This window comes from Schistocerca americana, chromosome X (assembly GCF_021461395.2).
Source record: "Schistocerca americana isolate TAMUIC-IGC-003095 chromosome X, iqSchAmer2.1, whole genome shotgun sequence".
Taxonomy (NCBI): Eukaryota; Metazoa; Arthropoda; class Insecta; order Orthoptera; family Acrididae; genus Schistocerca; species Schistocerca americana.
Genome location: NC_060130.1, coordinates 311,454,647 through 311,473,506, shown reverse-complemented (window position 1 = coordinate 311,473,506; position 18,860 = coordinate 311,454,647). Strand labels below are relative to the sequence as shown.

General features: G+C 30.6%; 1 protein-coding gene across 1 annotated transcript in view; it reads right to left on the bottom strand.

Moving 5' to 3' along the window:
* Window positions 1-2,307: 2,307 nt before the first annotated feature.
* LOC124555986 (rho GTPase-activating protein 45-like) overlaps window positions 2,308-18,860 on the bottom strand; it is a 672,894-nt gene continuing 656,341 nt past the window's right edge. The window contains exon 15 of the mRNA XM_047130031.1: window positions 2,308-2,581. Coding sequence (XP_046985987.1) covers window positions 2,308-2,581 — 274 coding nt within the window. The remainder of the gene's footprint in view (window positions 2,582-18,860) is intronic.

Genomic DNA, 18,860 nt, shown 5'->3' with positions numbered 1-18,860 from the left:
CCTGCACCTTCAACTGAACAGTGTATCATTTCGATACTCGTGAACTGAGTTAGAATGATTTGAGCAACACTTCACACACATGTGAGCACGCTTGTGCAACCCGTCCCATTAGCGTACTTGATCTCAGTCCTATTGTGTAAATCTGGGACGCCATCGAGCGAGACGTGTGCTTCTTCGAGTCAGCTGCGCCCAATTTCATTATGTTGTGGGCGGCAGCTGAACGGTCATAATTGAGGATGGCTCCTCAACACTTTCGAAGTCTTCTGGAGTCGATGCCACGACGTGTCGCTCTCATAATCAGGATGATAGGTACACTACTGGGCATTAAAATTGCTACACCAAGAAGAAGTGCAGACGATAAACGGTTATTCATTGGACATATGTAATTACATTTTCACGCAATTTGGGTGCATAGATACTGAGAAATAAGTACCCAGAACAACCATCTCTGGCCGAAATAACGGCCTTGATACGCCTAGGCATTGGACCAAACAGAGCTTGGACGGCGTGTACAGGAATAGCTGCCCATGCAGCTTCAACACGATACCTTAGTTCATCAATATTATTCCAATAATTGTTATAATCCTTGCAACAACATTATCAAAAAAATTAATTAATGACCGAGAAAAAAGATCACCATTTGAGTGTGGATTTGACCCAAAAAGATCAGCACGAATACCATTCTCACTTCGATTCTTCTTAATTGCAGTAATTTTCTTAATTTTTGATGTAGAAATCGCATTAATCCTTCCAATTGTAATTATTTTTAAAACTTCAGACATTATAATCTGAACAGTATCAACAATATTTTTTATTATAGTATTATTAGGCGGACTATACCATGAATGAAATCAAGGAGCCAGTTGCTCGGCCAACATTGACCAGACGTTTTCAATTGGTGAGGGATATGGAGAATGTGCTGGCCAGGGCAGCAGTCGAACATTTTCTGTATTCAGAAAGGCCCGTACAGGACCTGCAACATGTGGTCGTGCATTATCCTGCTGAAATGTAGGGTTTCGGAGGGATCGAATGAAGGGTAAAGCCACGGGTCGTAACATATCTGAAATGTAACGTCCACTGTTCAAAGTGCCGTCAATGCGAACAAGAAATGATCGAGACGTGTAACCAATGGCACTCCTTACCATCACGCCAGGCGATACGCCAGTATGGCGATGACGAATACACGATTGCAATGTGCGTTCACCGCGATGTCGCCAAACATGGATGGGACCATCATGATGCTGTAAACAGAACCTGGATTCATTCGAAAAAATGACGTTTTGCTATTCGTGCTTCCACGTTCGTCGGTGAGTACACCATCGCAGGCGCTCTTGTCGGTGATGCAGCGTCAAGGGTAACCGCAGACATGGTCTGCGAGCTGATAGTCCATGCTGCTGCAAACGTCGTCGAACTGTTCATGCAGATGGTTGTTGCCTTGCAGACGTCCCCATCTGTTGATTCAGGGATCGAGACGTGGCTACACGATCCGTTACAGCCATGCGGAGAAGATGCCTGTCATCTCGACTGCTAGTGATACGAGGCCGTTGGGATCCAGCACGGCGTTCTGTATTACCCTCCGAACCCACTGATTCCACATTCTGCTATCAGTCATTGGATCTAGACCTGCCGGCCGGTGTGGCCGTGCGGTTATAGGCGCTTCAGTCTGGAACCACGTGACCGCTACGGTCTCAGGTTCGAATCCTGCCTCGAGCATGGATGTGTGTGATGTCCTTAGGTTAGTTAGGTTTAAGTAGTTCTAAGTTCTAGGGGACAGATGACCTCAGATGTTAAGTCCCATAGTGCTCAGAGCCATTTGAACCATTTGATCTAGACCAACGCGAGCAGCAATGTCGCGATACGATAAACCGCAATCGCGATAGGCTACAATCCGACCTTTACCAAAGTCGGAAACGTGATGGTACGCATTTCTACTCCTTACACGAGGCATCACAACAACGTTTCACCAGGCAACGCCGGTCAACTGCTGTTTGTGTATGAGAAATCGGTTGGAAACTTTCCCTATGTCAACACGGTGTAGGTGTCGCCACCGGCGCCAACCTTGTTTGAATGCTCCGAAAAGCTAGTCATTTGCATATCATATCATCTTCTTCCTGTCGGTTAAATTTCGCGTCTGTAACACGTCATGTTCGTGGTGTAGCAATTTTAATGGCCAGTAGTGTAGATACTACGCTCTACTACCAATTCAGTTCAGTTGCTCATGACTGTATATCCTACTTACGATCTCTAGACTGAAGGAAAAGTCTAATGTGGTTGTACGGTGGACAGGTTAATTTAATCGAGTCATTCTCATACAGCAGTAAGCGTACTCACAGTATCGACCAGAGAGTTCATGGATGGCATGCTTTCGTCTGGGCGCAGCAGCGTGGGGCCGAACACGATGCCCAGGTTGCTGGCGGGCATGTTGTTGACGTCCGCCTCGTCGGCCACCCTCTTTAGGTGCAGCATGAGGGCCGCCAGTGTCAGGTAGTGCGACTTGGGCAGCCGCGCCACTAGCTCCCGGAAGCTCTGTACGCACCGCGCCCGGTCCAGGTCTTCGTCAGAAGCGAATTCTTTGGCCAGCCTGCAACATACATATTATTGCTTCTGTACATTGACGAAGCCGTCTACTGTTTGCTGGATTTGTACTGCACACCGACCAGTGCAAAAAAGTGTAAGTGATTGAACTTCTTCCTCCCTGGTCTCACCTCGAGTCGAGATTTTGAGAGCACACTATATAAATGGGCTGCGCAGTCATTATTTTTATCAACTTTGCGTTTATCTTCACACCTCCAAACCTCTCCTACACTATGTATGCCCTCAAACACCTTAATCACCGTGCACAGTCATCTGTCTTCCCCGCCTACATCTGTCGTCTTCTCATATTATTCCTATTTCTCTGTAGATTTCTGTAAAACTTCTTGAGTAAAATCCTATTGTTACCTCTTTTCTTCTAAGCACTAGCATTCCTCATGCACGTCTTAACGCCTTTAACTGTCATAGTCTCTTTTGCATTCGTGAAATGTTCAACATTCCCCTTTGCTTTTTCCAGGACCTTCCCCAATTGCACAAGTACAACATCCATCATCTAATCATGTCAAACAGCATTGTCTTTTAAATCGGAACAACCACTCACATGCATTTAACAAAATTATTGCTGCTGCAGAATGAATTTTCACTCTGTAGCGAACTATGCGCCGATTTGAAACTTCCAGACAGATTAAAACAGTATGCCTGATCTGAACCCCAATCTGTGACCATTGCCTTTTGGGTCAAGTACTCTACAAACTGAGATGTCGAAGCGTGACTCAAAACCGTCCGTAAAGCCTTACTTATGCCAGTACCTCGTCTCCGGTAGAGTTCTCGCCCATGATAGGCAAAGATCACAGATACGAGTCCCGATCTGGCACACACTTTTAATCTGCAAACAAGTGACCATACCTAAGATGTGTGCCACCAGTGTTTTTAATCAAAACTGAGAAATCTAAAAATAGTTTCATTGTATTTTAATATTATCATTTGAGTAGTGGAAGCTGTAGCAATTTTGTGTGACTTGTACTTTGCCTCCTTCTGTAATTTCTAAATATTTTGTAGCAGACTTTAGTTATCATACATTATGTGCTGGTTTACTGCAATGTTACTGGTCTACTGTTAATGTTTTATTGTGATTAACACATATTTTTTAAAACAGTATTTAATTATTTGGCATTTAGTCTTTGTATTAACATTTTGTGTCTATTGCACTTTTAGTCTTACTGGAATGTGCAGACTTTACTTACTAGAATGTAGTTTACATGAAATCTGAATACTATGTCTATGAGAGTTCTGGTGCAAAGAGCATTTTTTAATCAAATTTCCAGGATGACGATCAAGAACCCAATTTCACTTTTCCCCCAACCAAAAAAATCTCATTTCGCTATATTCAAAAATTAAAACCTACATTAACACAATGAAAAGTGAAATTGAGAAAAAAATGAGATAATTAAAAAGCTTAGAAAGTTATTGTAAAGGAAATCCTAATTTGCATTAAAAAATAAAATTTTAAAAATCTCAGTTACCTATTCCAAAACCAAATTCTCATTTATAAATTTTCAAATCTAATATTTTTTGTACTTTGTAAATAAGAACCAAAAAACTGCATGTGCCCATTCGAGAAAAAATTCTCATTTCCTCATTTAAAAATTTTCAAATATAACAAATTTTACTGTTTATAAATCGGACCAAAAATTTTATTTGTCTATATTGAACAAACCAAATTATCATTTAAACAATTTCAAATCTCATAAATTTTGATCTTTATAAATAAGAACCTCCAAAGCCAATATTTGAAAAGGTACTTCTAACAGTAAACATTTTAATAAAAAAATAAAATTTCCTTCTCTATAAATGCGATAAAAAAATGATGGGCAAAGCTGAGTTCTTGAAGAACTTAGAAAATTACTGCAAAGGTATGTGCAGATTGAGTTTAAAAGATTTAGAAAATTATTGTAAAGAAAAGGTTATTCAAATGTAACTATAGATGATTTGTTTCAATTTATTGAACAATTGACTAGGAAAGAAATGAATAAAGAAAGAAATAAGAAAGAAGTAAAACATAAGACATTAGAATTACTTCGATCAATTGCTAAAGCAGAAAAAATGCGGAATTATTATAAACTTAGAAAATCCAGTTAAGTGATCTTGTAGCAGATCCTGTCGGCTATATTAATAACGATGAACACTGTAATGAATTGAGTAAATATCTGCAAAAGCTCTATCTGAAGTCTGTTGATAAAATAAGAAATTATTCTAAACTTAGAAAGTCGCCATTCAGTGATCTTTTTAAAGGAAGTGAAGTTAAAATTAATAATGATAACGATTTCAGTAAAACATCTTCAAAAGACCTTCAAAAATTCAGTAAAACGAAAAATTAAAAAATTATTCTCACCATAATAAACAACAATTAACCGATCTTAGCAATAGATCTGAGAATAAAATTAAGTATAATAATAATAAGAATTATTTTCAAAAACTTCTAGTAGATAAATATCAAAAATTAAACAAAAAGTAATCAGAAAAATTTATCAAATTCCAATTTTCTAAATTGATGAAGATTTTTTAAGATCAACAAATGCATTTTTAGAAAAGCTTCTGCTTTTGCATCAACAATAATAACTTATGGAATTAATAATATTGTTAAAATTTTGGGGCCACAAGAATTGTAATCAAGTTAAAGCAAAAATAATCACCAAATTAAAGAATATTTTAATTCAAAGAATGTTAACATGAAATTTTATGTTAATTTTAAAATACAAGAAGAATCACGAGAGTTTAATTTTAAAACATCTAATGAAGTTTTTATTAAGAAAAACCGATTTAGAGGAATATCATCAGAAATTAACGAACAACATATTAATTGAAATGGCAGGTATGCAAAGGAAATAATTGGGTTCGTTTTTATTTTATAATCATAATTTAGAATTAAATGTTAATATACACAATCCAAATTTAGGTTCTTGTTATATTGTTGTACCAAAAATAATTGTAGATAAACGAGCTATAGTGAATATAAAAAATAACAATCAAAATAGTTTTCATTATTTAGTAAAATAATCATTATAGCGTGTAGAACATGATGCAGAAAGAGTTAGTAAATTTAACGTTAATGGATTAGAATTAGACGAAAATTTTGAAAAAGAGAAAATTAAATTTCTTGTTCAGCTAACAGATATTCCAAACACTTAACAGAAATAAAATATTTTACTTAATGTTTAAGCATAGAAAACAGTGAAGAAAAAGAAGAAGAAGTTTGTATATCCTCTTTACCACACACACGACAAGCAAGTTAATCTTCTTTTAATTCAAAATAAAAATAATACTGTTGGTTAAAAAATCTTTCTAGAACAGTTACTACACAAACAACCAAGCACAATGGAAGAATTTATCTTTGCCATAGATGTCTAAGATATTTTGATTCACAAGAAAAATTAGACACTGATGAAAACTATTGTAAAGAAAAGAAAGAATTACACTTGAATTTAGAAATTATAATATTTCATTAGAAGTCCTTATTGTAATTTATGCAGTTTTCGAATGTTTATTAAAATATTTTCAAACTTGTCAACCAAATCATGAAAATATTAAATTAATAAATTACAAAAATATTTACCAATAATATTAAGTTATTATTTTAAATTTTTCAATAGTGATTACAAAAATACACCACAAAAACTCATTGCAACGTTAAAAGAAGAATCAAGAAAAAATGACTAGAATATATAGTCAAATTTGACCCTGAAATTGACTAAAGAAGATGTAATCAGTTATAAAAATACAGAAACTTATTATATTTGTGAAAGAGAATTTGAATTTGGAGAAAAGAAACTAATAGATCATTGGTCTTTAATGGGAAAATATTTAGGAGCTGCACATCAAGATTGCAATCTTAATTATAAGAATCCTTCCTGTTTATACTCCAAATCAAACAAATTTCGATGTTTATCTCTTTATTAAAGAATTAGCAGTTGTTATAAGAGATATTGAGTTAATTCCAAATAATGAACAAAAATATATTTCTTTCAGTAAACTAACTGAAGATGGATTATCTTCAAGATTTGAAGATACATTTAAATTTATGAAATCAAGTACTGATAAATGATCTTTTGATCTTACAGAACAACAATTAAGATAAACAGCAAAATATTTTTGAATGTGAACAAATAGAACGAATATTTTTTAAAAAAGAGGTTTATGACATGAAGATATGGACTCTGTAGAAAAATTGGAAAAAACTAAATCACCTAAAAAGAATGTTTTTATTCAAGACTTGATAAATATAATATTTCTAATCAATATTATGAAAGACTCAGTTTTAGATAATTCTATACCAAAAAATCTAGACCGATATACAAACATAGAATAAATCTAATGTTTTAATTTTAGCAAATGTTTTTGAAATTTTTAGAGATACATACAATAAATCTTATAACCTGAACCCATCATGGTCCTTTACAGCTCTGAGATTATCTTGGGAATCTATGTTAAAATTGACAAAAACTGAATTAGACTTTTTCATGATTAATGTATGATTACGTTTATTGAAAAAGTAGTTCAAAGTGGAATTTCCCAAAGTATTAAAAGACATGCATAATCAAATACCAAATACATGAAAAAATTTATACTAACATAACAATCAATTTAAATTGCAAATTTAGATGTAAATAATATATTGGGTTGAACAATATCTCAATTTTTACAATTTCAAAAATTCGAGTGGACAGATCGAAAATATTTTAATGCTGAAAAAACACTTAAAACACAAGATAGTTATATTTTCAAAGTTGATCTAGAATATTCAAGAGGAACACATGATTTACATTATGATTTACTTTTAGCACCAATAGGAGGAAATAAATTATAAAAACAATAAATAATAAAGAGAATAAGTTTTACATAACAGAAATCTTAAGCAATATTTAAATCTTGGTTTAAAATTAAAGAAAACTCATAGTCTTCTCTTTTAAACAATCAGAGTAGTTGAACAAATATAGCGATTTTATTATAGAAATAAGAACAAAGACAGCTAAAGATTTTGCAAAAGATATGGACAATTTAATGGGCAATTCAGTGTTTGGTAAGACAATGACAAATATTAGAAATTGAAGATACATTAAAAAATAACAGATCCAGGGAAATATTCATATTATATTTCAAAACCAAATTACGAAAATACTACAATATTCTGAAAAAATTTAAAAGAATTATACAGCTCCAGAGCAAAAAGTTTTTTCTTACGAGAATTAAACAGTTGTAAAGAATATATAAATGATTTATTATCAGATTTAAACAGTTGTACAGTTGGTAAAATGACTTTTAAAAGATGGAAGCAATTGCATAGAAGAGTAAGTGAAAAAGCAAAAATTTAATTAGTATGTCATATTTTTTCATGGTATGCTAATATTTGATGTTTTGGTAAATAAAATTGGCAAACTAATTTTTCACAAAAAATTCAACTTTTAGATAATCACTTCCCTTATCGTTTTTACATTTTAAAGCAAATTACACATCTTTTGAATGATCACTGTTATGAATATATTTAGAAGAATTTTTAATTTCCTTTGCACATTTTTCACATATAACTCTTCTAATATACCAGATACAAAGAAGTACTCTTGTATCTAACAATCTTTACAACCCTATTTTGGGGAAAATTATGTCTTGTTGTTGTAATTTCTTTATGAATTTTTTGTCTTCATTGCACAGTGGACAAATCGTTTTAATTTCGCTTTCGATTTGTAAGGAAAAAAATTTATTGAATTTTAAAAATAAAAATATTTAAATAGTTATACCTATGAAAGGAGTTGCACATGGATCTAGAAAATAATTAACTCATTGATAGTTGTAAAAATGTTTCAATAATATTGATGAAAATAATAATCATTAGTATAAAGCAAAAGATGTTGCAGAGTTATTAGAAATAAGGTCACTGATCAACTATTAGAAAAAGTAATGACAATGATGATTCTATGATATTTGGAATTTTAAAGGGGTAATTCAATCACCCATAAAAAATTTAAAATGCACCATATGTATTAATAAATCAGGAATATATTGTTATGTTATTAAATAATTTATGTTATTAAATAATTTAGACTCTGTGTTACTCATGATGTTTCACCATCCACTAGAAAATATGCCAAATGTAAAATGAAAGAAAAAAATAATTGATTTGGAAAATTTCAATAAAATCAAAGGTAAAACATAGAAGATTTAAAAGAAGTAATTCATGATGCAATTGAAATAATAGTTGAAACAAATGAAGAAATACATACATTATTACCACATACATCTCTTGAATTAAACAATGAAAATTTAAGGCTTACTATAGTTATTTTAATATTATATGTTTATAATTTTAATGATGATTATTATGTTATTTCAACTCAGTTAAAAGTGTACATTATCAAATACATAATAAGAGATATATAAATGTAAATATTGTTTTAAGTATTAATTATGTGCCGTATTCAGTAAATTTATATAACTATATGAAAGGAAATTATATTATCAAAATTACTTCAGTATTTTACATAATTATTCATAGGAACAACTGAGTGAAGATAGAAATTGACTAACAAACTTTCTTAGAATATAAAACTAAATTCCCAAGTACTTTTTCCTAATGAAATTTCATATAACATTCATAAGTATATTTGTATATATCTAATAAAATTTTCTAATTCCCTACTTGGTTCTAGCAACTAAATTTTAAAATCTTAAAATATATTGACATTAATTCTTTTTTGTTAACCCTTATTTGAATATCAAAGTAGATTCCATCTCCTTTAATAAACCTAATAAACACTATTAAAATTATATTCAGTATCAAACATGTCTAGATTTACAATGTATTCCATTTATATAGAGAATGTATTAACATTTCAAAAAATTTGTGTTAGTTTATTTAACTAACTTTTATGTGAATTATAGAAAGCTAACCATTTTACATAAACTTTATTACCATTCTTATTTGAAGGTATCTCAGAAGGCAAACATCTCGAAAATTCGTTTTCAGAAACTCATCTTCACAAAAAAACACTTTATTGGTTCGCCTCTTAAATCTTTCAGGTTATATCTGATTCCATTGGAATGATTAACATCTCCAAATTCAAAAATTTCTGATGACCAATCTGTTTTATAACCTTTTTCTAAAATTCCTCTAATTTGCTAATTCCTTATCACCAATTTTATATTTAGATTCAGTATGTAATAAATTTGGGGTTTTAAATAAGATTTTTCAAATTCTTTAATTTACATCATTCACAGCCACTTTTATAATTGAATGATTTGTGAAATTATATTCATGAATTAGTTTAGAAACTGTCACTCCTTTTAAAATTTCCTTGAACAGCAAAGTTTATCAACATTTTTTTCTTTTATGTTCCTTCAACCAATTTAGCAACAGTTGTTTGTAGTTAATTAAAAGTTGAATAACGATAAATTTTTCAATAATTCTTGAAATTATTAAATACAGAATTCTTTACCATCATATATATATATATATATATATATATATATATATAAATATATAAATGCAATATTTCTAGTTTTTTTGACAGTTATTTTTTCGAAAAAATCAGCTATATTTTGGTGTTTCATCTTTAACTTGATTGTCCAAGCAAATTTTGAAAAAACATCTATAGCACATAATACATATTTTTATACTTTATTTGTTTTTTAAATTCTTTTTAATTTTCGAGAATCCTTTTTGAGTAAAGCAACTTGCCTTAAATCATCTATTTCAAAAGAAATTAAATATTTTCTTTTAAAAGTCTTTCTAATTGGTTTATGTAATTCATTAGCAATATTTTCACGAATATTTAGTACAACATATACAAAAAATTTTAACAAATTTCCTCTTTGCTTTTTACAAATGGGACGAATTCCTTAAGTTCTTCCATCAATTGTAGTTAATCTATGAGGATGAGATGCTCAGTAAACTTATTGCACAATAAATGTTATTATCGTTCTCCATTATTAAGAATAAAAATAAATAAATTAATTCGTCAAACCAAAGAACCGTTACATCATGAGCAACATTTTTAATGCAATATTTTAAGCTTACAGTTAGATAATTTGACTTGTGAACTATTTTAAGTGATTGATTGTCATGAGTTATTTTATAATGCTCGTCAACAACTCTCATCAGAATATGATATATCAGTAAATATTAAAACTATCTTTATGTTTTGACCAACAACTAGAAATTTTGAAGCATAAAATGACATTCATATTTGTCCACCTCTGCTGATGAAAATAACTTCAGTTATTGTTTTATCACATATTTTTTCTTAAAGATTACTTAACTCTGTTTTACTAGCACAACTAAGCTAAAATACTACTATATTCAGCTTTTATAAGTAGATTTGATAATTAATTCTGTGAATAGCGTAGGTGCACTACATCTCTTGCATGAATTAGTTTATTTACATTCACAATTCTTCTACCAATATAGCCACCATAACCTCTAGTTAATTTACAAATTTGAATTACATTCTGTCGAAAATGCTTAATTACTTTTATTACGTTTTGGGTCTACTGTGAATGAAAATCATTGATTGTTGATTGTAACTATTCTAATGATGGTTTTATGTTTTTTTAATTTTCATTATATTAATGACTGAAAATGTTTTATTTTTAACTAAAAATCTTCAAATTTTGAAATTAACCCATTATCAGTATTATGATCTAATGACTGAAAAATCCTTTGATTTTCCTCAATCGTTATTGGGTTTCTTTCTAAAAATGTCCATTTATTTAATTGCAGAGTTCTGACATGATCAGATATATTTAATTTAACTATTCCACGTTTTTAATTTTTTGCTTCATTAGGTAATTCAACAATCATAAAAACACATTGAAAATGTTTAATTTTTAATTGCTTAATTAACTTTTCTATATCGAAAATAGATAAATGTCTAAATCTCTTTATGATTATTTCTTTGAAATTATTTTCACTCCTTTTCCTTTCTTTTTCATTTAAAATTATGGTTGTTTCTCTTCTTCATTTCCTGTGTCACCTTTTTTTATTATTTAAAACGACATTTGCAATCGCTGTAGAGTCACCAGCAAGCAAACCAGTTGTTGCTAAAGAAGGTAATGCAGCTAACTGAAGTGGCAACCATCTTTCCGTTTTGTTACATGTTCAACCTTTTTTTCACAACAAGAATAATTCATGAAACTAATAAATTTCCACCTGTTTGTTTCTTCTTATTTCTTTTTTGAACGCCATTTAAAAATTAGTTATTAATATTTAATTGTTCGCCATTGAGTTTAAGTATAATTGATTTAGGTTTTCTTTTCCTACTTAGTAGCAAAGTATAATCAGTCAAAAGTTTTTCATTTATACAGTTTAAAGAGATTTGAAATTTATGATTTCCATCCATTTTAATCAACTTCTCATCCCATTATTAATTTTCAAATTTAATACATAATTCCTATAACTGCAGTTACAGCTATTTTTTCTCAAAATGAAGACTGGATTTATTCTTTCAGTTGCAGCTAATTAAAGGTCTTTATCAACTCGATGTCTAGATTCTTAATCTTTATGATCAAGATAGGCAAAACCATCTAATTTTTTTTCCTGGATTATCAGCTGTTAATCTTTCTTCTAATTTAGTAAAAGGTCCACACTAAGAAATATTCAATAGATACACCTCTGGCTTTGGTAAATTACTTACACCCCAATTTAGTAGTGCCTTACCATGTTGTTCACTTTTCCAAAATGTATATGGTATATTATGCAATAATCTAATCAAAAATGGTATTACATTGCGATTATTAATAATAAAATCGCTAAATTTGTTTGTTAACATTTGTATTATTTTCACTTTCTCATTATGATAGTATTTATTTCCTGCCTATTTTTCACCATGAATTACTGTTAATCTATCAGTTAAATTTATAACATCAATGATCCAAATAGAAACACCAGGTTTTTCAGAATATTTTAAGATTTATTTCTGGAAAACTAGGAAAATATTCTTCAGCAATTGTTTTAATCAAATTATTATATTTACTTTGCCTACTTGATTCTAGTCTATGTAGATTTCCTTTATTATATACAGCATTTGAATCAAATAAAATTCTTGCATAGTTTTGTAAATCAGGACAATAAAATTCTGTTCCTAAATCACCTACAGTTATTTCTTTTTTAATTGAGTATATCATTAATCCATATGTTGCTTCATATTTTTTACACCAATATTTATTTTATCACCATTGAGCTACGTTGGTAACATACCAATATATTTACAATGAGCAACAGGTATAAACGGAAAACACGATCTTCTCTGTGATTGATAAAACCAAAAATCCCTTGACTTATTTTTGTTTTCTAACATTTTTTCTTTTTTTAGTATCATTTCTTTTAAATAATTTTCTAATTAAATATTCATTTTACATTCACTAAATGTGTAGTCACTCTTAGGAATAATATCATCATCTTTTCCATGTACTGGATTAACATTAAATTTGTATGAATATTGTCAATTATAAGGGAGCATCTGTTTTTCAACTTTACTGTTTTTTTTCAATTGATTGGTTAACTTTTTCTATTGTATCGATAACAGGTAGATCTTCTTTTTTAAGTTTTTCATATTCATTTCTTAATTGTTTTTTCCATTTCTTAAACTCTTCATTCTTTCACTTTTCCGTTTAATATCGCTTTTTTTAAAAATTCGTGATAATGTTTTGAAAACATTTATTAATAACAAAATTAGGGTAATCGTATTTATTTTTAGTTTAATGACTTCATTTATCATTCATGTTTAGTGTTTTATTTTTAATGTTTATGTTTCATTTTTATGTTTATGTTCAAAATTTAAGATGTTCTGAAACCATTCTCCATATATACCTTCCATAATAGTTCTATCCATATCTATTGTTATACATAAACAAAAGCAATCTATTCCTTTATGTCTTCCTGTAGTAAAATATTCACTAACTATACCTTGATTTTCAGAACTAAAATCATCGAAAACTACAACTGAATTTTCTTCACATTCATCTAATGGAATAATTTCGTCATGATTTTCAATGAAACTAACAATTTGATCATTAATTTTATCTTCATTTCTTTTTATAAATTCTTGATATTTTGGCTGATCTAAGTTTTTTCAATAAACATACAAATGATTATTTTTCTTAATTATCTATCCTGGTGCTAAACTATAATTATAAATCATTAAAGTTTTTTTCTCAACCGACTTGGTCATATAATAACACTTTGAATAAAATTTGGTGAATGTTTACCAAGTTGATTTCTTGATTTCTTTTCTATAATTTACGTTTTTGTGTCGCAATCTGTCATTTATTTACATAATTTTTTACTAATATAAATGAGTATATTATTTCAACTGAGTGATAATTCTTCTATTCTGAAAAAGACCATAGATTGTTTATGTAAGAGGAACTGATAAATACATTTTGCTTGTTGGTTTTTATTCGGATTTTTTAACTCCAAATATTACATCAAAAAATAATTAATTGTACTGTGTTGGCGAAACGATAGAAATTGCTTTTGGGCAATATAGTTTGAAAAATATAGACAAATTTATTCAATGAAAAAGTCCAATATTATCTATATTAAAGCAGCTAATTTAATTATAAATGTTTTATTGTTTAGTAATCAAATTATTGAACCTAATGCATAAACTGTGGTTAAGGTTTTCCTAAAATTACCCCATTAGAATTAATTAATATAAATTTACATCTAGCTGATGGAATATTTGTCAAACATAATTATCATTTTCATCAAGCAACTAATATTATTGCTTCTTTCAAACCTAATTATGAATTTGGAGGACCTATAATTTGTGAACCAAATCATCATATTAAAATTCCAACTTTCCATACTTTTCAGCATTTAGAAATTACTATAACTGATTAAAATGATAGTTTCATTGACTTCACTGGTTCTAATGTAACACTTATTTTAATGATGAATTAATGAATTTCTTCCTTATTAAATCATGAATCAATTTTTTCATTTCCTGTTAATGCTGAAACAAAAAAATAATTTAAATCTTCGTAGCCAGGAAACTGAAATTAATATGAACTTTGATGATTTTTCGATTCAACCTAATTTTTGGCAATTTATATGAGTTTTGATGTTATTCATAGAGATGGAAATGATTTTTTGTGTATGATGGAAAATCAAATATTAAATTAACTGATAATTAAGTTTTAAAATTTATTGATGCTAGTACTATTAAAGTAGCCAATAATGTTTTGTCTAGAATTGAGCATCCTTCAATTCTTATTCAGTTAACTACCTTCCCTTGAATGAATGAAAGAAGGAAGGACATATTCTTAACCATGGAAAAATTAAAACTAAAAAATTGAAGTTCGTTACCCATTACAATTATTTGGTGGACTTTTAAAGACTGTAATGGAATTATGTTCGAAGGTGATTTAATTGTTGTTTTTACTTGGAGTTCGAGAAAAGATTAAGCTAATTCTATTCTTCATTGGACTACTGATAATAATAAATTTACACTCTAGAAAGCAGTTAAAATAGTTGTTAAAATTAAGAAAATTCGTGTTTGTGCTGTAAAATATGAACCAAAATATTCACTTGTATTTGAACAAGAAAGACTGGAGAATCAAAATGTTACAGTTTCTTTCCTTGAACTGCAAGCAATTCAATTTGCTTGTTTACATGGAAAAAGAATTTTGAACTAGATGTTACTAATTGTTATAATTCTACAGAATATGACATGCCTTAGTATATTCTTGTTGTTTTCCAAACTAACCAAAAAATATCAATTACTTGATTCTTCTTTATTCGATCATGTTCAGTTACATAATTACTATATTAAAAATAGGAGAAATGAAGATTTCCACAAGATTTATGGAATCTTGATCCACCAAATAACTTCTTAAAGGCTGATGATTCTCTTAGAGATCTTAAAAAATAAAAAAATTATGTAAATATAAGTTCTTTCAATTTTATTCAAAATCATCGGATTTATGTGATCAATTTGACTGGAAGAATGAATGTTTTAAATACTCAAAAAATAACAATGAAATTATATGCATTCTTTAATGGGAATATTCCAAATAATACTATTGCTTCTCTAATGATTCCCAACATAATATACTCACTCAAGATTTTTGATTAAGTGAAGAAATGAAAATTTAGAAAGATATTAAAGATCTCTTAACCTCTTGTTTTCGTTCCTATTTGAATTATTTTCATAAAACTGAAGAAGATCGAAACTGTAATCCTTTGGTTTTTCAAAAATTAAAATTTTCTCCAAATGTATGGAAAAGATTTTTATTTTATTCCTTAAATTTTTCCTGTATAAATAAAAGTGTCCATGAACCGTAACACTGAAAACCTATTAAGTGAACTTAACAATTATAGTAATGGCTCATTGGAATTTTTCGCTAAATTATAAGAAGTTAAGAAACATAAATCTTGTGTAATTTCAAAAGCTGAACTTTTGCCTACTAAATTTGGAAATAAAATTTTACTACCCGTAGATAAAATTATAAAATTACTCTTCCAGATTGTTATACTAAAATTTTTAAAGGTGGTGATGATAAATTCGATAAACTTGTAAATGTACATTTTGTGTATCGCAGTAAAAAAGTAAATAAAGTTCATCCAACTCATGTTTTGTAATTTGAATAAATTTAACATTTTCGTATTTCCTTTTAATTAAGATCTGCTTTGCTATAATTTTCTAAGGGTTTTAAATAACTCAGCCTTGTTCACCATTTTTTCCATTGTAATTGTGTAGAATTTAACTTTAGGATATAGGGAAATACAATGTTTTGGTTGGGGGAAAGTGAGAAACAGGGTTCTAAGTTGGCATCCTAGGACTTTAACTCAGAAATGCTCTTTACACCAAAACACTCATAGACCTACTACTATTGCATGTAGTTTGAACGTGATTTGTGGGATTTATGTTCATTTATGTTTGTATATTTCATATATTGTGGGTAAGATAATTTATTTCTCTCTTCCCTGTGTTAAGAAATGAAGGAAGGAAGGTTAGAGTTTAACATCATGTCTGTAGTGTGGTTATTAGAGGTGGGGCAGAAGCTCAGATTATGGAAGGATGGGGAAGGAAATTGGCCAGTTCCTTTCCAGAGGAATCATCCTGGCGTTTTCCTGGACTGATTCAGGGAAATCATGGGAAACCTAAATCTGGATGGTTGGAAGGCTGGATGGCGATTTCCTCCCTAATGCAAGTGTAAGCACTGCATCACCTAACTCAGTATCTGTGTTAAAATTTTTAGAATTTAATTATTCTACAGTCATAGACATTGTGTGTTTCAGTGTGGCAATAAATTTTGATCTGAATATGTCCCATTTTATTATCACACTGTAATTTAAAATAAATGTATTGTTATACTGTAGTGAGGAACTCATCTCCTCTATTATACATAATCATGTGTGTCTCATCAGAGGAAAAATAATTTTGTGTCACTTTATGTTAGAAATCAGAGATCATATGATGCAGGTACTTTACTGTGACTCTCGTGTAGTGCCTATCATTTACTTGTATGTACTCTCTCTCAATTTCTTTCCCTATTGAGATGCATCACACTATAGTCAATTAAAGCCCTTAACAGTTGTAACATAGAATGTGTAATGACCACTCGATTAGACATTTCCTGCCTAAAGATATGACAAAATATTCTGTGCAGTACTTGAAATCTTTAGTCTCCAAGATTTGGTTTATAGCACACTATTGGCTTCACGGACGCTAGACATTTGTTATCTGAAGCTAATTTAATAAGCTGTTGTTTAATAAGGCTTGTTATTAATCAACAAAGAGTAGGGTAACAAAACCTTGTTTGTGTGCCTTTCACTTTTAAACATCAATCTACATTTATTATAAAACCGCAACAGAATGTAACGTCTGTGTGAGAAAAGAGGCATGGAAAAAGATTGAAAACAAACTGATTGTTATATGACTGGATGGTGAATTATAACAATTAGTAATATTATTAAGGGGTAACGCAGGAGGTGAGACGTGAATTATTTTCGATGAATCAAGAACAGTCCATTCGCAGAGGTTAATATTTTGCGAAAAGTAGGGATGTAAAATCTTTACAGCATTGGACACCAGTGAAGTACAAGGTTCTAATCCCAGAAAGGATGAGGCACGCTACTAGATGAAATACATTTCAAATAAGTAGAAATTCAAGGGGAATGCATCAGCTCTAAGTTTTTACATAGTAGTATAAGTCACTCTGAAGAACCTATTTTCTAGCTGACTTGACGACTGTCAACAAAATGTCACCACCTGGCCAACAAGAATTTTATAGGCCCTAGGGAGAAGTTTTCTTTCTGGAAGATGGTGGAAAGAAGAGTAGCTGACATCTGGAAGATCACTTTTGTTAGCAAATAGCAGGTTCCAGCTCTGGAAATCTACTAGGCATTCTATTCTATTCGACATTTATACTACAGATTTCTGAAACTTCAGACTGATATTCTTTCAATGGTCTGCAGCCACTAGTTCGATACTGTAGATGGGTTATCGTCTCCATCTACGAAGTCTGATAATCGCTTGCTAGCGGAAACCCTGTAGCCTGGCCTGGCCCTAAGTGATGTGAAAACCGAGATAGAATTCGTAACTTAGACGAAGTTATCGCAAAACGACTAACACGTCGCCTCAACCAACATATTCTGTTCGTCCTGTCCCAACACTGTAGATATAAACTGATTCTTCCCGAATGTTCTTCAAAACATTCACCCTATATTCTTCAACAAATAACACTGCCGGTTCATTCCGTACATCAGCGGAATGGTTATTGTATATAAGGGGGGCGTTAAGTCAGTAAAGCAAACACATTTTTTTCTCCGCTACGGTTGGAAAAATGCAGAATTTGTTATGGGACATCGTGGAATATCCGCACTTCAACTCCTATAGTTTCATGAAGTTCTGATTGATGGTGGCGCTATGCATAGCCTTCAAAATGGGGTACGTAATGGAACTGGGTTCCCAGCAGAGGGCTGTCACTGAGTTTCTTCTGGCGGAAAACCAGAGCATCGCAGATGTTCATAGGCGCTTGCAGAAAGTCTACAGAGTCCTGGCGATGAACAAATGCACAGTGAGTTGTTGTTGGGTGAAGCGTTTGTCATCATCGTAGTACGGTCGAGCAAACCTGCCCCACGCCCGCGTGCCGGCCGGTCACACACCGCTGTAACTTCTACAATTTAGGAACATGAGGACACTCTTATTCGATAATTTTTAACATTTTTATGCAGCGACAGCAACTGATATTGTTTATATAAGAATATACAGCCTACAGTTGCAGGTTAACTATATCGTTTACCTAGGTTTCAACGTTAGTAATAACGTCTT